Genomic DNA, 22409 nt, shown 5'->3' on the forward strand with positions numbered 1-22409 from the left:
TTATGAGCCCCTTGAGAACCATAGCTGTGTAGAGGGATTCTGGCCTGTGATAGATGTTCAGTGAAGATTATTGAATGAATAGGAGATTATAAGCAAAAACTTTCTTTGGATTGCTAGTCAAATGAGAGGCAATATATAACACACCTGGTATTTTCTTTCTTTCTTTTTTTTTTTTTTTTTTTGAGATGGAGTCTTGTTCTGTCACCCAGGCTAGAGTGCAGTGGCAAGATCTCAGCTCACCGCAAGCTCCACCTCCCAGGTTCACACCATTCTCCTGCCTCAGCCTCCCGAGTAGCTGGGACAACAGGTGCCCGCCACCACGCCCGGCTAGTTTTTGCATTTTTAGTAAAGACAGGGTTTCACCACATTAGCCAGGATGGTCTCAATCTCCTGACCTCGTGATGGGCCCGCCTTGGCCTCCCAAAGTGCTGGGATTACAGGCGTGAGCCACCGCGCCCAGCCCACACCTGGTATTTTCTATTTTTATAGAATGTATTTTTCAGTGTCTATTTCTTTAATCATTCATTTTCTGTTATTTGTTCAACATGTTTATTGACCACAGACTACAGCCAGGTACTGTTCTAGGTGCTGGGAAAATAGTGGCAAACAAGACAGCCAAATCCTTCTGTTTCTGGCCTTTAAATTCTCTCTTCATAATGTAATCTAAAAGAGCTAACAAGCTAACAGTGTTAAAATAGAAAGAAACAAAAATATTTTAAAGCGTAGTAACCAGAAAAGCAAACAGAGGAACTACGTATACTAGACTGCAGGGATGATCTATTTATCTCAGCTGTAGGTCTGAGGCTCCCCGCTAAGATATATAATATAACAGGCAATGTCTTGAGCTTCGATTTTCAAAAACGTAAATGGTACTTCATATAAATGTCTTTGTAACATTAAATCTTAGCTCAGAAAAGGTAAGGCTAAGATAATTAAGACTGGGCTCCCCATTTCCTAATGATATGCAAAAGAATGAATCACTTCTACATAGCATATCCCGTTTGGACCCTCTCACCTGTGGGTCTGCGGGTGTGTCTTTGTCAGTGCTAGGTTTCCAATCAAGTCCTGGTTGACTTCTCTTCATGAGCATGAACCATACCAAGATTCTCAGTTGCTGACTAGAGACATGCATATGCCTAAAATGCCAGAGGACAGGTAGCAGAGCTCGTTTCTCCACGTGAACATTTAGGAGTCAAACAGGTATTAATTCCTAGACAGAGGCCTGTCCAGGTGCCTGTAGTCAGGGCCAAAACTTTTCTCAAAAATAGGACTTTGACTCAGTTGAAGCTCTTCCACAAAAATCGACTTGGTACTAAGAATCCTAATGCATAAAGGGGAATTTATTTGAGCATGAAAAACGTGTCCTCAACCACAAGAGAAACTCAGTGTGGTATTTGTAGGCTGTCTAATTTGGGGCAGACCTACATTGTATGGATCCATCAGGAAGCATTTGCTCCACAGAAAAAACCCCAAGTAGCTGAGTTTTCTTATGAATAGGGTTATTTAGTATTTCTTATTTACAGAGTTATGAAATACTTGCCAAGTATAACAACTTTTATTTTTCTTTCTCATACTGCTGAGCCAACAAGTTCAGTTTCAGCTTACGGCCACTTGTAATTTATGATTATGAAACCGTATTACCGGCATAATACATAATCCTTCTTCTGCTACGAGAGGAAGGCACACAGTCTGCCGGTCACTGTGCCGCCTTGAATTCAGTATTTAAAAAGAAACGTGGAGAGAGAAGCGTGTTTCAAATTATGAGCTAAAAATATAGCCCATTTAATAAGTGGTGTTGAGATAAATAAAATGGGTATTAGGGGAAGCAGGGAAGAACTGGATTCCTACCTTCCTCTTATTGCGAAAACACATTCCAGATTGAATGTAAGAGATAAAACTGAGCCGGGCACAGCGGCTCATGCCTGTAATCCCAGCACTTTGGGAGGCCAAGGCTGGTGGACCTCCTGAAGTCAGGAATTCGAGACCAGCCTGGCCAACACGGTGAAACCCCGTCTCTACTAAAAATCAAAAAAGTTATCCTGGCATGGTGGTGGGCGCCTGTAATCCCAGCTAGTTGGGAGGCTAAGGCAGGAGAATCGCTTGAACCCGGGAGGTGGAGGTTGCAGTGAGCCAAGATAATGCCATTGCACTCCAGCCTGGGCAACAAGGGTAAAACTCAGTGTCAAATCAATCAATCAATCAATCTGTATGAGCCTTAAAAATATGGGTGAGCATTTTTGTAATCTACAGGTGAGAAGGGCCTTTCTAAGGATGTCTCAAATGTTAGAAATCAAATTTAAAAATCAAGTAAATTTGGCTACATAAAATTTAAGATATTTATTGATAAAACAATCATAATCTAGGCTGAAAACACATTTCAAACTGAAATATAGTTGCAACGTAGCTTGTAAAGGGTTTTTATAACCCCATAGGTAACCCTTGTAAAGGGTTACTATTCCTAATTGACCAAGAGTTAGCACATATCAGTAGGAAAAGGAAAAGCTGATAAATGCTACAAACAGGCTATTTAAAAGTAATAAATGCAAATCTATAAAATAAAAGCATGAATAAGTAAAGAAATCTGTTTAAGTTAAAAAATTCAAAACCTTTTTGCCTGTCAGACTGGCAGAGATTTTTAAAGCCCCGAATTGGAGAGCAAGGTTAAGGGAAAATAGTCTCATGCATTTACAGAAGAAATGTGAATAGTATTGTGTTTCTGGAGGGCAGTGTGGCAATACATAGATAAATTTTAAATGTGTATATCCTTCGACTCAGCCGTCCCACACATCTTGGTATTTTTTGGGAGAAGATAATAAAAGGTGAGCAAAGATGATTCAAGGATGATCATTGCAGATTGCTTAAAATATGGAAAACATGGAAGTAATTTAAATTGCCAGTAAAATAGATCTGATTAAATTTAGTTATATCCATGCAGTGAATGAAATACTATATATGTGGAAATAATGTTTACAGGATAATTTTATATGCATGGAAAAGTACTTATTGTTAATACTTTATACATGCATATATTTAGTATAATACCATTTTTATAAAATTGTTTAACTATAGGTTCTTATGTATATATGTGCATACAGAGATGCTTGGAATGATATCCTTAAGTATTAATAATGACTCTTTATTTTCACATTGCTTAAATTTTTTGTTAGTGGAGAAGTGTTACTTTATAATATTAATAATGTTTTTTTTTTATTTTGACCAAACAAAAATAGGAAGAGACAGAAATTTAAACTTAGTCTTGTTTTATACTATTTAATTCTGGACTTTCATGTAAGTAAAGACCATTCTTGTGTCATATAATCTTGACAGTAATGTTTATGGTAAGGTTTTTGAGGGAACATTAATTGTCTTGGATTTTTATAAACCATGTTCTGTATCATTTATTGACTGGTACTGCCCATGATATCAAAGTTAATGGGAGATGAAAAAAATGCCCTAAAAAATGTGTCTTTAAATCTGTCTTGGAGATATGATGCAGAGAATAGCTCTGGTTTGTAGTAGAGTATTGGTTAAAACCTACTTGCTCTTCATGTAAAGTATTAGTTTAAAAGACTCAATCCTGCAGTGAGCTAAGAAGAAATCTGCTGTGTTGAAGGCTGTTAGTATCCTAATTTAGGCCTTAAGTTTGTGAGATAGTTTCCCTTTGTAGCAATGGCTGGATTTCCGAATGTGTTCTAAGGAAACCGTTCTTACCGAGCGGTTTCAGTAAATACTTTGTCAAGGACCTGAACTCACCTTTTAGGGCAGGATCTAAGGAATCCTAAGGGAAAAGGTCATTTTCAACGTCACTTGATCGATTACATATTTGGAGTGGTTTCCAATGGCAATAAACTCTGAAATCTATACAAATCTGCATGTCATAACTCTAAGAGGATAAGTAAAATAACTTAGTCGTCATTAGAGATTTTGTCCTTCCAGAGGCCCCTTTATAACTCTCAAAGCATCAGTTATATCTCCAAATGGCTGACAGATAAGTCTAAAACTTCTCTTTGGAATCGCTAGTTTGCTAATAACCGTATTTAATCTTAAGTTTTGGTATTTCATTCTGTTAGAATTATTGTCTTCCTTAACTTTGTAGGAATGTATTTGGCTAAGCTTGTTTCAGCTACCTGCTGGAAAACAAGTTAAGAAAAAAGAATTAAGCAAAAAGTTTAGAAAAGAGAATGAAGCAAAAAATAAAAAAGAATGAGTGGACGCAAATTTGTTTTCCAAAAGTCAAATCTCTTAAGGAGATTGATGTGAGAATCCAAAAAGAGGGGCCTAGGAAGACAAGTAACTATGTGCTCAAGTCCCCATTCATTCTGACTCACTCTAGTGGAGCAGTTTTAGTCACGGGAAGTACATTCTGAAACACCCTCTGGTCCAGTAAGAAAATAGTAATAATACCGTCTGCCTTGGAGAAGTTGCGGTTTTGTAAATTCATCACTGTTGATTGTCAAGTACCACCATGACTGAAGTGGCCGGACTCAACCAAGCTAGAGTTTTGCTTAGTAGAGAATCTGCGTCCTGTAGTGGGGTTTATTGGCTTCCTAATCCAAGGCATTCGAGAAGGAAAAGAGCCAGGTACAAAGTCAGCCAAATAGAAGGTGATGCTGTTTCCTGGTTGGAGAGGGATTAATTTAATATGATTACATAGACAGTAAAAGTCTATTGTGGAGTAACTTATTTCACCTTTGTTACCTAAAAATTTGTCCATAAACCCTTTGCGGCCCACATTTTTCTCTACAAGTTTTCAGATTCTTATGCTATATCCTAGTCCCTAACTTGGTCCATAGTAGTCCCACAAATACACTTCACTGACCACCACCTTTGAGATGGACTTCTCAAATCCAGGTAGAAGCTACTGTTCTCTGCTTATCTCAAACTTCAGTGTAGCCTTTCCCTATAGTATGCTTGCATTCATAAGTAAAATGAAAAGATGAGGGGAATCTGAAAATTTAGATAGACTGATGGGATTGCAGTCTAGCCTGCTGCCCAGATTGCACATTCCCCACCAACTCTTCTAAAAGACACCCTGTAACCATAATCAGTAAATCTTAGACAAGCTAGAAACATATCTGTCCTCCCCAGGCTTAGCTGTAGAAGAATTGATCACTTGACTGATTATTTCATTCATTACACACTGTGAGAGAAATTAAAAAACACCTACAACGTTTGAAAATAAATAACCTGGTAAGTTTAGTATAAAAACATATCAAGCTGAACAGTGGGGAGAAAAGGCTAAGCTATCTTAATAGGTAGCCTTGGTCGTAGCACTTCGGGGTATGTAAGCGACCTGCAGAAAGCCCCTTCAATGCTAACCAGTTCATACTGCTACATCTTCAACCCTCCCAAAATGTTCTTCCTTAAGTGAGACCTGACTTTCCTCTGCTGAGAGGGCTTCCTGTATAGCTGCTGGAGTAGAAAGCCCCTCTTCTTAAGCTGGGTGTCTAGTGTCTGGTGGTCAGCTGTCTCTAAATACCCTAACGCTTTCCAGAGATACTCTTTCTCCACCCTCTTGTGAAGAGCTTCCCTAGCCTTTATAAGGCTCATCCCATATAGGGCTAAATTTTCCATGTGTCCTGGTTACTGTCTTCCACCAACTTGTATTTTGAGGGCCAATGAGGAAGAGCGGGGAGGATGGGGTGGTGTGGTAAGTCGCTGATTAGTTTCCCACAATCAGCCTAGTTCCTAGTTCAGAGTCTTCTCCTTCTGGTTGACTGTCCAATTTCATGTCCTCTTGTTTTCTTGGCCACTTCAACTCTAGCCACCTCCGTTTGCCTTCTACTTCACTATGGCCACACCATAGGCCTTATTGCCTCTCTACCCATCAGAATCTCCCATTGATTAGATAGATGGGTAGATGGGTGGATGGGTAGATGAAATCATCCAGAACCACTTCATATCAAAAATCATAAACTCCCAGTATTATGACCACAGCCTTTCAACCTTCTGATTTTCTAACTATACCTACTTTTCAGTCTTTTTCTCCTCCAGTAGACCACTTGATTTTCTTCCCATTGTTATCTAAGGTATCTGTTAATGCTTAGTTCTACTGTGCCTGCATAGGAAATAAAAAATAGTCCTAGATCAATCTGGAAGCATTGCCCTCTCCTATCCCCAGCCCTAGAAGAAATTAAGGCTGGGGATAGGAGAGGGCAATGCTGACAGATTGGGGCATTGCTGGAAGAAATTATACAGTTGCTATAGGTTAGCATCTGCCTGGGTATAGATGTGGGTCCATCAACATTGCAGGCAAACTAGTCCTCACAAGAGCTATTTACAAGAGCTTACCATTCTCCCTACCCCACTACTTCCCAGCTACTTAACAGAGAAAACAGATGCCATCAGACAGGAACTTCCTTAACTTCTTGTGCTCTCTCCTTGCCACCTGCAAACTTATCTGCATCCTTCCTTTCCTTCCGGCTTCCGGTCTCGGGGGATGGGGCAGAATTCCTTCACTTCAAGACTAGTTCTTCCACCTACTTCCTTCAGGATCTCCCTCCCTCCTGACTCTTGTGAGACCCTGCCCCTCCCAATGTCCTGTCTCTTCCTCTTGCATCTCTTCCAGCAGTATTCATACAGATTATAAACATGCTCAAGCCTTATTTTTTTTAAATAATTTATTTTAAATAGCCACCATGTTCCTTCTTCCCTCCCGTGATGACATGCAGCCTGTGTGAAAAGTCTCTTCCCTCACTGCCTCTGCTTCATCATGTCCTCATTGCTTAACTGAAGTTTTTCCCCTTTAGGTCACTAGTGCCCAGCCAGGGGCTAAAGCTACTAGATGTTTTAAAAACCTTTCCATACTTGACTGCCCTATAGCATAGAGCACAATTAATAATGCTTCTTTAAAATCCCACACTCCTTGGCCTGACAATGTGTTCCTGAGTTTCATCCTTCCCCCTCTTTGAGGACTCATTTCCCTTTATGGATACCTTAAATGTTGATGTTGCCAGGGGTTTAGCCCTTGGCTGCCATGTGTGTCTTATACTCTCTAGATCCATCTCATCCCTTTGGGCAGGTAAGCTATGCTGTTAACTGCCAGATATGTTTTTCTAGTGCAAAACTTTTACCAGCCTACTGAACATCTTCAATCGTTCTTCCCAAAGACACTACACACTCAGCATGTTCAAAACTGAGCATTTTGTCTTGTCTCCATCCACTCCTGCCATGAAGACAAACCTTGTCACAGGCTTCTCTTGTCATACTTACCCACCATGTCTAAATAGTTGGTTGCATGACTGGTCAGTTCCACCTCCTCAATAATACTTCCATCCAAGGAATCTAAGCCAGAGGTGAGTATTAGAACTACCTGAGGTTTTTCTTATTTAAGAGATTTGGGGGTAATCCCAAGGCTTTTATGTATTGAAAAATTCCCTATTCCAGCCATACTTAACTATATATATAGTTGCTTCAATATGCCTGTACTTTTTTTAGTGGTTATTTTAAAGATATTTTAAATGTATAGAAGAGTTGCAAAAATAGTACAGGAAATTCCCATATAACCTTCGTCCAACTTCTCCTTATGTTAACCTCTTATATAAGCTATGGCATATTTATCAAAACTAAGTTAATCTGGGCACAACACTGTTAACACAGAATTTATTTGGATTTCACAATAAGTTTTCCCACGAATGTCATTTTTTCTGTTCCAGGATTCATTCCAAGATCCCACATTGCATTGAATGGTCGTGTCCCCGTAGTTTCATATGTGTTTTTATTCCCCAGTGCCTTTAAGTGTGTTGTTTCTTCCCTCCCTTGATTTTTCCTCCCTTGCCTGCTTGACTACCCTTTTTTCTTTACAACTGAAGTCAAATAGTCCTTTGACCTCAGATCAAAGACCATCCTTTTTGATAAGGTCTTCCTTCCCTTCCCCAGCAGAACTGGTCTCTAGTGGTCTTTATCCCAGTGTTGTAATCAGTATTAACAGATAAATGTGGAGATCAGACATGCAGTGCCCTCAAGGACAGAGACTGTGTTCATTTCCTTGTTATATTCTTAATGCCAAACTGAAAGGCTGACAAATATTAGGAATTTAATAAATGTTTAATAATGACATAAAGGATGACTAGTCATTTTGAAAAAGTTCCTAAAAGAAAGGTATTTTCCTCCAAAAACTGTTTAAATCTGGTTTTTATCAACTGGCAATAACAGAGTTTCAACTGGATTGTCTACCATACTGTATTTTTAAGATGTAATTACCTACTTTTCACAAGTTACAGATCCCTTAATTTGACTAATTCCATGAACTCCTGTGCCAGTTTTTAAATTAGTAAATTGTAGATGTGGATCTCTCAATCATATGTCTTGCATAACTCAAATATTATACTTCTGGAACACTGTCCAGGACTGACCACTGACATTCTCTTTCACATATTTAAGACAGTAGTCAAAAACTAGCCTAGAACATAATGCAGTATTCATTGCTGTACCAAGTGATTTTTATTCTGGAAAAAGAAATAAGCTGTGAGCCAAACTACATAATCTCAAAGAAGATGAGACTACTGCTGCTGCTGCAAAGCCTGCGTTTTAATAATTCTGTAAGAGTCTGAGGGAGCACATCTCTCTGGCCAGATCTGATTTCAGACTCCAAGTATAGTAAAGCAAAGATGGTTCTTATCTCTCTCCTCTCTAATTTGTAAATTATCTCCATGCCATTCTAAGATAACTTGCACAGATTCCAACATAGCAAATGCAGAGAACTATCCTTCACTATTACAGTGACATCCTTTTGTTTCCCCAGTCCAGTAGCAGCTTCAAGAAGCCGTGGTCACATTGCCTTGTTTCCCCTGGGAAAAAAAAAAAAAAAATGACTTCATTAATTCTTCCCTCATCCATCTGCCAGCATACATCTGCCATAACGCTGGTAACACTTTAAATGTGCTTGTGTCTTCCACAAGAAAACGAGTTCTCTAGTAGAGAGGACACTGTCGTCTTACTCTCATATCCACGTTGCCATGCTCCATGTCTTCACTGGGTTTGGTAGAAAAACTATTCTCTATGTGAAAGCCTAAACTGTTGTTTTACAAGTATTCCTCAGAATGCAAATGATCCATATTTAACCACCCCATCCAGGTTAGGGGTATAGCTGGATTTTACCATGGTAACAAAGCCATCTCTCAATTACACGCAGCACAAGAATCTCACATCTGCAGTTTGGTGCTGTTGAGCCTGTATTGCTCACGTTTTTAGGCATTCAAGCATCCAGCCACTATTCTGTCGCACTTAGTATTTCCAGTTAAAGCACAGGCAGTGCCAAACCATACTTTTCCAGCCTCATTTCTATGACATCTTGACTCTTAGCCTTTCACCTAACGGGAAGACTTTTTTCTCCAGTCCATACTCTAGTTCAGAATCTCACTCACAGTAGACCCTTTTCCCACCTGGGGAATTTACTGACTCCCTGGCTGCTTCTAGTATTAGGGAACTGGATAACCTTTTGGCTTAAACTCTATGCGACAGCTATTTCTGCCTTACAAGGCTACCTGCTAGAACCTTATTTGTATTCTTCACTGCTCTTGAACACATTTCTTTCCTATCCCCTCTCATTGAATGAAAGAATGAATGATTTCTAGCTCATTTGTTGTGTTCCTAAGCCCCTATGTTATGCCCCATCTGCTCCCACCTGCCCTTCCTCCCTACCTTATCCAGGTTGTGTGATCCCTTTTGCTCCCTGCATGGTTTGAAGACATAAACTAGCCATTTCATTGTAAGATTCATGAGCTTACTGCATTTGAAATTATTTCAGCTCCGTATACCACTCTGAACCCTCTCTCAGGGTGTCCCCCACAAAGATACCTTTCTTTTGAAAAGCTAACCATTTTTTGGTCTTTCTTAGCGATACCTACCATGCAGTATTTTATCTATAAATCAGTAAACTTTGAATTCATTACTTGAATTCAAAACTTGGCTAAAACAACAGTAGAGGGAGGCAATGTTATATAGTAGTTGTGAATACAAATTTTGGTTCAAATTCTGACTCTGATACTTTCTAATATTGTGACATTGGGCAAATCACATAAGCTCCTTAGGTTACAATATCTTGCCTCAAGGATTGTTATGAGAAGAGAGTATACACACAGTGCAGAGTAGTGCCTATCACACAGTAAGCACTTATAAAGGGTAGTTGCTTGGATTGCCTTAAAAATTTCCAGTGTTTGTATGATATATTAAGGGTGCATGCTGAAAACCTCAAGGAACAATGAAAGATATGCTATAATATTTTCTGTGTATTAGCTTAAGTTTTTCAGAAATAGATTAAAACCTAACCTCATATCTAGTGTAATCCTACTGGATAAAAAAATCAGCTTTGAACCCCTGGTAAATATATAAAAGTGTTCGTAGAGACCAAAGAGTGGTTACATGTTTTGCTTTACTGAATCAATGGGCGGGATTCTCTCCCGCTACCCCCATCTCTCTTACACACACCCCAGTGTTTTTGCTGACAGCTCTTGAAATAACTTTTATGTCCAGACTATTGTTCATATTTATTATATTTTATACTTGAGCAAGGGTGATAGAGTTTAGCTGTAGGAAGCTATCAAGATGTCATAACTCAGACTCAGATGCTGAGGTCTTGGCCCCTCCAGCCTGGGGGAGAAGTGAGAACCAAGGCTGGTGGAACTGACCTGACCACATCACTTTTTCCTGGCCCATGGAAAAGCAGCCAAGTCTTCTACTCATAATACCCGCTAAGGATACAGCATAGCATCACACCTTCACTCACAGAAGGGGTCCATCCCATGGCAACCAGTTGAGCTACATGGGATATCAAGCAGGAATTCCAAGAGGCTGCAGAAGGGCTCCAGAGATGGCAGGCAGTTAGGGGGAGGAGAGTTAATAAGAGATTTATTTACAGTGGCAGAATTTCTGTGAACAGATGGATCAAACTAGACCAGGGCAGGCTCCAAATCCTGGGGAGGAGGCCTGGAAATAGCAGGACAGAGTGTCTGGGCTGGGTTTGGCATGAGACTTAGTCACACTAGGAAGTGGTGGTTAGACACAGGGAACACAAATCAGGATAGAGATGAGAGATCAGAGGATGTTTCCAACACTATGGACTAGATAGGGTGAATGTAGAGTGCTGCCCTCATGCTTTGACTTGCCAGGGATGAGACTGAGGGGAGGGGGTCAGTGTTCTACAGTTCCAGAACATTACTTTGCCTAAGCACTTTTTCTGAAAAAAGCATTTGAAGTATTCACTTTATAATTATTCTTTAAACCATATATGTATGTTTTAGGCATTCTTCCGTCTACATGAATTACTTTGCAGTAGTAAAAGAAACCATTTGGAGTTGTAATATTAAAAGAATTATAGAGGCTATTTATTGTGTTTATATTGGTGTTTCTGTTACTGGGCAGGTGTATTAGTAAGAACATCTTGTCATATTCTGATTCTGTTTCTCTAAACTTGTTAGAGAGGTCTTTCCTAAATATTATTATGAAAACTGTAGCCAGGCGCGGTGGCTCACGCCTGTAATCCCAGCACTTTGGGAGGCTGAGGCGGGCGGATCACCTGATGACACGGTCAGGATTTCGAGACCAGCCTCAACATGGAGAAACCCCATCTCTACTAAAAATACAAAATTAGCTGGGCATGGTGGTGCATGCCTATAATCCCAGCTACTCTAGAGGCTGAGGCAGGAGAATTGCTTGAACCCGGGAGGCAGAGGTGGCAGTGAGCTGAGATCGCACCATTGCACTCCAGCCTGGGTGACAAGAGCAAAACTTTGTCTCAAAAAAAAAAAGGTAAAAAAAATTGTGAGTCACACAGAATAGTCTAGAATACTAAAGGGATTCGGTGCTTAAACTCCTACTTGAAAATATTCAAACAAATTCAAAAGAATAAAGTTAATATAAGTTTTCTAATGTATAATCAGAATCATCTAAGCTGTACCAGCTATATATCTGTTACAATTGTTTCCTCAAAATTTTAATTTAAAATCACCTTTGTGGCCAGGCGCAGTGACTCAAGCCTGTAATCCCAGCACTTTAGGAGGCCAAGGCGGGTAGATCATGAGGTCAGGAGATCGAGACCATCTTGGCTAACATGGTGAAACCCTGTCTCTACTGAAAATACAAAAAATTAGCCAGGCCTGCTGGCGGGTGCCTGTAGTCCCAGCTACTCGGGAGGCTGAGGCAGGAGAGTGGCGTGAACCTGAGACACGGAGCTTGCAGTGAGCCGAGATCGCACCACTGCACTCCAGCCTGGGTGACAGAGCAAGACTCTGTCTCAAAAAAAAAAAATCACCTTTATTATTACAGCATTAAAATCAGTATACAGATAAACCAAAATAAAAGAAAGTACCTTAGTCTCATTACCCAGGTGATGTTAACTATTAGCTCCTTAGTGTATATCATCCAGATATTCTGTGTGGATATTTACACCCAAATGATGTTATATAATACACTATACAATTTTTCTCATTTTTAATTTTTGTGGCTACATAGTAGATGTATACATTTATGGGTATATGAGATATTTTGGTATAAGCATGCCATACATAATAATCACATCATGGAAAATTGGGTATCCATCTCCTCAAGCATTTATCCCTTGTATTACAAACACTTTTTAGTTATTTTTAAATGTACAATTAAATTATTATTAACTATAGTCACCCTGTTCTATCAAATACTAGGTCTTACTCTTTCTGTCTTTTTTGTACCCATTAACCATCCCCACCTCCCTGTCACCTCCCACTACCCTTCCCAGCCTCTGGTAACCATTCCCTCCTCTCCATCTCCATAAATTCAGTTGTTTTGGTTTTTAGATCCCACAAAAAAAGTGAGAACATGCAATGTTTGTCTTTTGGTGCCTGGCTTATTTCACTTAACATAATGACCTCCAGTTCCGTTCGTGTTGTTGCAAATGACAGGATCTCATTCTTTTTTATGGCTGTATAGTACTCCATTGTATCCATGTACCACATTTTGTTTATCCATTCATCTGCTGATGGACACTTAGGTTGCTTCCAAGTCTTAGCTACTGTGAACAGTGCTACACAACAAACATGGAAGTGCAGATGTCTCTTTGATGTACTGATTTCCTTTCTTTTCAATATATATCCAGCAGGGGGATTGCCAGATCACATGGTAGCTCTCTTTATAGTTGTTTGAGGAACCTCCACAAACTGTTCTCCATAGTGGTTGTACTAATTGACATTCCCATCAACAGTGTATGAGGATTCCCTTTTCTCCACATCCTCACCGGCATTTGTTATTGCCTGACTTTTGGATAAAAGCCATTTTACCTGGGGTGAGATGTTATCTCATTGTAATTTTGATTTGCATTTCTCTGATTATCAATGATGTTGAGCACCTTTTTATATGCATGTTTGCCATTTGTGTATCTCCTTTTGAGAAATGTCTATTCAAATATTTTGTCCGTTTCTCAATTGGATTATTAGGTTTTTCTCTAGAGAGTCGTTTGAGGTCTTTATATATTCTGTTATTAATCCCTCGCCAAATGGGTAGTTTGCAAATATTTTCTCCCATTATGTGGGTTGTCTCTTCACTTTGTTGATTATTTCCTTTGCTGTGTGGAAGCTTTTTGACTTGATGTGATCCCATGTATCCATTTTTGCCTTTGTTGCCTCTGCTCGTGGGGATGCTCAAGAAATTTTTGCCCAGACCACTGTCCTAGAGAGTTTCTCTGATGTTTTCTTACAGTAGTTTCATAGTTTTAGGTCTTAGATTTAATTTTTAATCTATTTTGATTTGATTTTTGTATATAGTGAGAGATAGGAGCAAGTTTCATTCTTCTGCATATGGATATCCAGTTTTCCCAGCACCATTTATTGAAGAGACTCTTTTCCCCAATGTATGTTCTTGGCACCTTTTTCGAAAATGAGTTCACTGGAGGTTTGTGGATTGTTTCTGGGTTCTCTGTTCTGTTCCATTGGTCTTTGTGTCTGTTTTTATGTCAGTACCATGCTGTTTTGGTTACTATAGCTCTGTAGAAGAATTCAAAGTAACGTAATGTGATTCCTCCAGTTTTGTTTTTTTTGATTGGTTCATGATTTAGTCTTTCTACTTAAGTAAAGAATATTTTACACACCACAATTACGGTGTTATACTATTCTGTGTTTTTCTGTGTGTTTACTGTTACCAGTGAGTTTCGTACCTTCAGATGATTTCTTCTTCCTCATTAGCATCTTTTACTTTCGGATTGAAGAGCTCCCTTTAGCATTTCCTGTAGGACAAGTCTGGTGTTGATGAAATCCCTCAGCTTTTGTTAGTCTGAGAAGGTCTTTAGTTCTCCTTCATGCCTGAAGGATATTTTCCCCCTGGATGTACTATTTTAGGGTAAAGGTTTTGTTTTGTTTGTTTGTTTTTCTTTCCCCTTTAGCACTTTAAATGTGTCATGCCACACACTCTTTGCCTGTAAGATTTCCATGGAATAGTCTGCTACCAGATGTATTGGAGCTCCATTGTATGTTATTTGTTTCTTTTCTCTTGCTGCTTTTAGGGTCCTTTCTTCATCCTTGACCTTTGGGAGTTTGATTATTAAATGCTTTGAGGTAGTCTTCTTTGGGTTAAATCTGCTTGGTGTTCTGTAACCTTCTTGTACTTGAATGTTGATATCTTTCTCTAGGTTTAGGAAGTTCTCTGTTATTATCCTTTCAAAGAAACTTTCTAGCACTGTCTCTTTCTCTACCTCCTCTTTAAGGCCAATAACTCTTAGATTTGCACTTTCGAGGCTATTTTCTAGATATTGTAGAAGTGCATCATTGTTTTCTATTCTTTTTTCTTTTGTCTCTTCTGACTCTGTATTTTCAAATAGCCTGTCTTCAAGCTTCCCAGTTCTTTCTTCTGCTTTATCAATTCTGCTGTTAAGAGACTCTGATGCATTTGTCAGCATGTCAATTGCATTTTTCAACTCTAGAATTTCTGCTTGATTCTTTTTAACTATTTCAATCTCTTTGTTAAATTTATCTCATAGAACTCTGAATTCCTTCTCTGTATTATCTTGAATTTCTTGGAGTTTCCTCAAAACAGCTTTTTTGAATTATCTGTCTGAGCTTGTGGTGAATGCTGCCAGACCTGGGACTTACCCTGCTCCCTTCTCATCCAGGGCAGGTCCAAAAATGCTATCCAAGAGCCTAGGCCTGTACTGGGGGACCCCAAGAGCCTACTTGGTGCTCTACCCCACTGTGGCTGATCTGGTACCTAAGGTACAAGGCTAAGTTCCCTTTGCTTTTCCCTCTGCTTCTCTCAAACAGAAGGAATATTTCACTGTAGTCATCACAGCTGGGAATGTGCTGGGTCACACCTGAAGCCAGGACATCTCAGATCCCAAGCCCTGCAGCGTACTCCCTGGGTAACACTGTTGGTTATTTAGGGCCCAAGGGGTCTTTAGTTAGCAGGGGATGAATCCTGCCAGGATTGAGTTCTTCCCTTCAAGGAAGTCAGTTCCCTTTTGGCCCAGGATGGGTGTAGAAATGTCATCTAAGCCTGGAATGGGGGCCTCATGACTCTACCCAGTTCCCTATCTTACTGTGGCTGACCTGGTAACCAAGATGCAAAACAAAGTCCTCTTGACTATTCACTCTTCTCTTCTTAAGCAGAAAGAAGTGGTCACTTTTGTTGCTGCAAGCTGCACAGCCCAGGGTTGGGGAAGGGATGGTGCCAGATTTACTATTCCCTTACTCATCCGAGCAGGTGTCTCCCTCGGTCACATGCCACCCTAGTCCATGGACGGTAAGCCCAGACTACCACTAGGAGTTGTCTAGGAGTTTCTGTCCTTGTCTCCTAGACTGCGTTTTGAGTTTACCTAGGACCCCAGAGCACTTCAGCCCATGGTAGCAAGGCTTGCCAAGAAACTCAAGTTCTAGCTGCTGAGATGGTGATTCTCTTCTGGCTAGGGCTGGTTTCAGTGCTCCCTCCTTGCATGGGCACTGTCTGAGCTCAGAACAGCTTTATTTCCTACTCAATGACAGGGCAGCAGTGAGTTCAATGTAAAGTCCTCCAGTCACTGCACTCTCCCAGCAACTTGCACAGATTCTTTCTCCGTGCTGCATATCTACTGCTGGGGGATGGGGGAGGGGTGGGAGATGGGAGAGGGCATTGGAGATTCAGAACGGTCTCTTCTGCCCTCCCCAAATCCTTTTTCAGGGATATGAAGTTAAAACCAGGTACTGTGATTGCTCACCTGATTTTTGGTTCTCGTGATAGTGCTTTGCTGTGTGCAAATAGTGTGCGAAAATTTGGTGTTCTGGGATTGGTGCAGGGCAACAAGCAGTGTAGGCTTCTATTCCATCATCTTGGTCTGCTTCATATTTATTTTTAATCTACCTATTTTCAGTTCATGAGTTTCCAATCACTACATTTTTTATCTCATGTGGAACTTAGTCAATGTACAGATTTTTAAAAAGTCGGACACATCAACAGGTTTGTTCAAATCTAGGACCATATGTTGCATCTGGCTATCTATTTCTTAAGTGTTGTTTAATCTAGAACAATCCCTTTTTTGGCAACACTGACTTAAAGAGGTAAGACCAGGCATCTTACAGAAAACCCCCAACTTTTAGATTCTCTGGTTTCTTCCCTGTAGTATTGCTCAACATGTTGTTCTATCTCTTGTGTTTCCTGTGATGTGGAAGTTGAATCTAGATGTGATGGACTGGGGTTCAGCACCTTTGGTAAGAAAGCATTGTAGATGATGATAAGTGTCTTTGCATTGCCCTGCATTGGTGTAATGACAGCTCAGTTCCCCCACATGCAGTTATATTTGTCTTCTTGCCAGTAGAAAGTAATCTGTATGTTGCTACATTGGTATCATATGAACATCCGGTTCCTCCTCAACAATTCTGCAGGTTTTGTAGTAGGACGAGCCACAGACAAAACCTCTTAGACACCAAGTTGTAGAAGGAAAGGCTTTATTCAGCTGGGAGCATCGGCAAGCTACTGCCTTAAAATCTGAGCTCCCCGAGTGCACAATTTCTGTCCCTTTTAAGGGCTCGTAACACTTAAGATTTCATGTGAAGCATCATGATTGATTTGAGCAAGCAGAGGGTACGTGACAGGGGCTGCATGCACTGGTGGTCAGAGAGAAACAGAACAGGGCAGGGAGTTTCACAGCGTTCTTCTATATAATATCTGGAATCTATGAATAACATCGGTTTCTAAGTTATGAGTTGATTTTTAACCACTGGGTTTAGGCCCGGCAGGCCCAGGCCTGGTTTTGGGCCTGGCGCCGGGCTGCCTGTCTTTGGTTTTACTTCCTTGTTTTTTCTTAAAACAGGTACTGAGTGTAAAACAATATAAAACAGTATGAGAGGGTCTCTCTCTTTCCTCAGTTTTAGCACTAAGCAATAATCCTTGACTAAAATAATTACAGTAGGTATATGAAATTATATTTTCTAAATCTGTAATTGCTTTTACATGTGTTAGCTGGCATTTACTATGAAAGCAGAGATTTCCCTCACATAGTAGGACTCTCAAATTATAATAACTGAAATATCCTTTCTTTTAATTGCCAGTTTTCAAAGTAAGGAATTGTTTTAACAGCTGCCTCAGATGAGATGTTGGAAGAATTTAAGCGTTTTTGAAAAAATGCTATGGTCACTGCAAATATGATTTATTGATCATTTTCAATGTATCAGGAGTGTGTTATAGGCTTTATATAACCTAATTCTTATGACAACAATGAGATTTTAGAGAAGATAACGGAAACAGTGTGTGGTTAAATAATTTGATTTGATATGGTCACTCACATGGGAAGTTACAGAGCTGGGATGCAAACTCAAATTAATCTTAGTCCAAAAATCCATGCTTAATTCTTTTAGACAGTTTTTTTGCATTTTATTTAAAAACCAAATTCTACTTGTAATGCTGTTTGGAATGTTTCCCAATTTATAAACACTAGTAATATAAATTATGCTTAATAATTCTTATAAGATCTCTTCCTCTTCCCTTATGTTTTTTTAATATTTTTAACAGTGTGAAGAAAACACAAACCTTCAGGATACTACCCGCTACCTCAAACTTCCCTTTTCCAAGGGCATATTCCTTGGGAATAATAATCAAGCCATGAAGGCCACAAAGGAGTCTTTTTGTATTACATCCTTTCTCTGTTCCACAAAACTCACACAAAATGGTAATGTATAATATTTTATTTGAAAGCACTAGTACCTAGTAATCATGTAAATTTTGGTAAGCATATTCAGTAAACACCAAAGTTATAGTTAAGAACTTTAGAAAAATTATGGATCCTTCTGTTTGTGATTTCGAATAAAATGGAAACAAATGTGACCCAGTGATCTGTTGAATGCATGTCATTTAAGAAGGACTTCAAAATTATCCCAGTATTGAAAAACAAGTACACAACTTTTCAAATAAACCCTCAACACCCAGCTGCTTTAAAAAAAAAAAAGGACGAAAATACCAACACCTTAATCTCGTGTTTTATAGCTCCATAAACAGTGCTAATTGCAGGCTTTAGAATAAAGGCTGTTTTTTGTTTAATTAGATGCATATTGCTTTTCAGTTCTAGCATTACTTTTTATGTCAGTGATTGTTTAGCAAGTTATGATTAATAAAGCAAGCTCTTCTCCTTGGTAAATAGCTATGAAAACATGTTCTTTAATGAAGGAAGTAAATTAAACATTTTTGAGTTTTTTATGATTGCCATATAAGACTTCTGGCTAGCACCCTGAATGCTACATTAAATAAGTTATATTCATTATGTTGAGAAGAATCACTTTATAATGAGGTATTATGTCTCATAAAAACCTGTGCCTAAACATGTGTGCTGTTATTAGTTCTTTCTTAGTTCCTTCTTCTGTGTCAGAGAACAGCATTTGTAGAAGGAAACATTTCTTCTTTTAGATCATAGTCTCAGGAAAAAGCAAAATATAACATCAAAATTTTGACCACTTTTGAAACACCTCTCAATTTCAACATGCATTGCTACTGTATTTGTATAGGACACCAAGTTAAGATTTGTTATACCAGGGTTTATCAGCATTCAGTAGTTAATGATTTTATTTAAATAAAACTTCCATTGGTATAACTCAATAAATGATTATAAAGCATTTACGAAACCTCAGGTATTTTTTTTATGAGGCCAGTTTACCCCCATAGAAATTATGAAGATAATAAAATCAACCTTTTATTGAGATCCTTAAACAGAAATATTTATTTATTCTATGTGGATTACTTGTGTGTGGGTAGTAGAGTTTGCATTCATGTTTAACTGAATTTCCCCAATAGAATATTTTGGGTTGTATTACTTATCTATTGCAGCTGTAACAGCTACCACAAACTTACTGCCTTAAAACAATAAAGATTTATTATTATTGCAGTTCTGGAGGTCAAATATCCAAAATCAGTTCCACCGGGCTAAAATCAAAGTGTCAGCAGGGCTGCATTCCCTCTGGAATGGAGAGAATCCATTTTCTTACCCTTCCTAGCTTTAGAGGCCACCTGCATTCCTTGGCCTATAGCCCCTTCCTCTAGCTGCAAAGCCAGAAGCATAGCATCGTCACATCTCTCTGACTCTGACCATCTTACATCTTTTAAGGATTCTTATGATTATCTTGAGCTGGATAATCCAATATTTTAAGATCTTTAATCACATCGGTACAGTCTTCTTTTGCTGTGTGAGGGAAACATAGTCCCTCCTAATTCTTGGAACAGGTTCTTTTGAGGCCATTATTCTGCCTACCACACAGGTAAACCTAACAATAGATTCTCTTCCATCAAAATATTTGGTCCTACATACTGAATTTGTGCTAGTTGTAGCGTTTAGGATGTTAGACACAATTATGAAAATAAGGCAGAGAGAAACAAATCCTGAAAATTAGAAGTTGCTACTTTTTAAAAGTAGAGAACATTTTCAGGTAAATATGAGTAAAAAACAACTTATGAAATAATTATATTAAACATCTCACTATATGGAAAGTGGGATCGGAATTCCATGCAATGGTTGGCTCATTTTTGGAGATGGATAAGTGTTTCATTCATTATTAGTTTGGCTTTGATTAACCTTGTCAATGAGAAACAGCTCAAAAGGAGCCAGGAAATGAATGGCGTGTTTCAAGAGTTGGGAAGGAGGAAGGAAGTTAGTTGGTCTTTCTGAAATTTACATGCTAAACACACATCTCTGTGTCGAAGTAATTTAGTTCCAAATTGGAATTAAATTGCTATGTATTCATTTTTCTTGACTTGGAAAATATACAAATCTTATTTCTACTACAATTCAGCATTTACTAAGTGATATGGTCTCTAGGAGCAGTTTCCTAGAGCAGATTTGCATTTCAGAATTCCCAAAGTGTGTCTGTCTGCACACGCTTTGTGTCGTCCAACATGGACAGTGTACCAAGGCCAAAGCACTATGCTGGGCATCTGTGACTGCCAGAACAGGTAGAGATTTTGTGGTTCAGAGGATTATTACGGGTCATGGCATCCTCCTATTTTTATAGCTCTTGATAGGTTAGGTACATAATATACACCTAATAAATGCCTGTTGAATGGAATGTAGAAATTGGTATTTTCTGTGATAGGTTGTAGCTCCTAATTTGCAGCTAACATCCTCAGATGGCAAAAGCAAAAACCTAGGATACAGCAATTTTGCCTGAACTCTAAGTATTTTGCATACATGATTAATTACATCCAGATGTAATCATAGTCTGAGAAAAAAAGCAAAATGTAACATCAAAATTTTGACCACTTTTAAAACACCTCTCAATTTCAACATACATTGCTACTATATTTATATAGGACACCAAGTTAAGATTTGTTATACCAGGCTTTATCAGCATTCGGTGGTTAATGAATGGGCTTTTCCACGTGCTCCATCATGAGCAGTGTAGAGATTCATCAGCCGTCTTGCAAAGAAGATGGGCAGGCTCATCCTGACTCATTTTCTGGACCCCTGTAATCTATTTTCCAGCCCTACTTAAATGGGCACTAGTCCTCATTCTCCACTGCTGCCACTTTGTAGCCAGCATAGCCACCTCCTTCCTCCCCACACTCCTCACATTGAGCAGGGTCCTCATGGCCCCTCCAACTGCCTCACTTTAAAGGAAGGGAAAGAGAACACAAAGGAGGAGTGAGAGCTGGGATGGGGGTGGAGTGGGAAGTGAGGAGTGAATGGCAGGGGAAGTGCACGGGGGATTATGAAAGAGAAGGTGCCAGGGAGGGGAGGCCTCCTGAAGTGAGATGCAGGAAGTAGGAAGTAGGTGGGAGGGAAGCAGCAAACTGGGGAGAACAATAGAGCTTTGCCTTTGTCACCCTGGGTCTCACTCTGTGGAAATATCTGATATGCCAAATATAACCAATCAGTTTTAAAAAGGTTTCAGTCATACCCCAGGGTGTCTGAATTACATCTGAATAGTCAACATTTTCAGGGTTTTTGGTTATGAAAACCTCATAAATCTCTTTTTCAAAGTTGGTATTTTTAAAATCCCTTTATTTTTCTCATTCTAACTCCTCCTCCTCCTCTTACCCGTGTGTGTTGCAGATAAACATTCCTGTTTGGTACTGAATTCCTTACTATTAATAGTAAATCCTTTGTGAGGTTTTTCTCTTGAATCTGGCTTTGGTGGAGCTTGCTTCTCTTTCTCCTTGAGATTCTTAATGCTTTTTCTCACTTCTGTTCTCTATATTCTCTTTTTCTTTCTCATCTTACCTACTTCCTTGGTTTTGGGGGGTTTGGAGTTTTTGTTCCCTCATTCATCTTTCTGTTTCTTAGAAAGTCCCTTTTGGGTTTCTGCTAAAACAAGTGATTTGAAGTGAATTTCCTGCTTCTCTGCCTGGAAATTCTGTCCTGGCTTCTCTCTCGGCCAGTCTAGTCTGGCAACTCCACCGAGCCCTGAGTCCAGCTCTACCAGGTCCCCCTGCCCTGTGCATGCTTGGCACACATGAACCTTCAGTTCTCACTGCATTTGTTGGCCTCCAGATGCCACATCTCCCTGCATGCTTTGTAGACTGATAACACATGAACGCCATCTCCCAGAGCCTTTCTAACTTCTGCCCAAGAAAGATAAATTTATTCCCTCCCCAGGTGAAGAGGTTCTCAGGACCTGCTGAACTAAGGCCCGCATGTCTGTTTAGGAAAGGGTTAAAGGGCTGGGCCGTGTGCTTACCTGGACTCTGGGATGGAAGATGGCCCATGGGGTCCAGCAGCTGCTCTTCTCAGGTTGAGAGCTCCCTGGATGATCTGAGAAATCACTGGGCCTGTTATCATTCTTTTAGTCTGCAAGATTTTGGTCACGTTGCCAGGAAGACCTTTGTTGCTGGGTGGAGTTGGTTGCTAGGCAGAGTGCTATGTGCTGGGCACCCAAACAGGAATAAAGCAGGTTCCCAGCCCTCAAGAAACTCTCATCTTTCCAGGAGGAGGCAGAAAAATTAATCAACAAATATTTGTCACCTGCCTGCTCTGTTCTTGGTGCTGGGAATACAGC

At 39.6% G+C, this 22409-nt stretch overlaps 1 protein-coding gene and 1 long non-coding RNA gene across 2 annotated transcripts in view; one reads left to right on the forward strand and one right to left on the reverse strand.

The window, feature by feature from the left end:
• Window positions 1-22409, forward strand: part of DOCK4 (dedicator of cytokinesis 4) — a 472974-nt gene that overhangs the window by 303228 nt on the left and 147337 nt on the right. The window contains exon 17 of the mRNA XM_031665939.1: window positions 17944-18100. Coding sequence (XP_031521799.1) covers window positions 17944-18100 — 157 coding nt within the window. The remainder of the gene's footprint in view (window positions 1-17943; window positions 18101-22409) is intronic.
• LOC110742716 lies at window positions 8512-22209 on the reverse strand. Its single transcript, XR_002520747.2, has 2 exons — window positions 22092-22209; window positions 8512-8789 (listed from the first exon to the last, which is right to left on the reverse strand). It is a non-coding gene; the product is annotated as an uncharacterized LOC110742716 (long non-coding RNA).

Source organism: Papio anubis, chromosome 4 (assembly GCF_008728515.1).
Source record: "Papio anubis isolate 15944 chromosome 4, Panubis1.0, whole genome shotgun sequence".
NCBI classification, from domain to species: domain Eukaryota; kingdom Metazoa; phylum Chordata; class Mammalia; order Primates; family Cercopithecidae; genus Papio; species Papio anubis.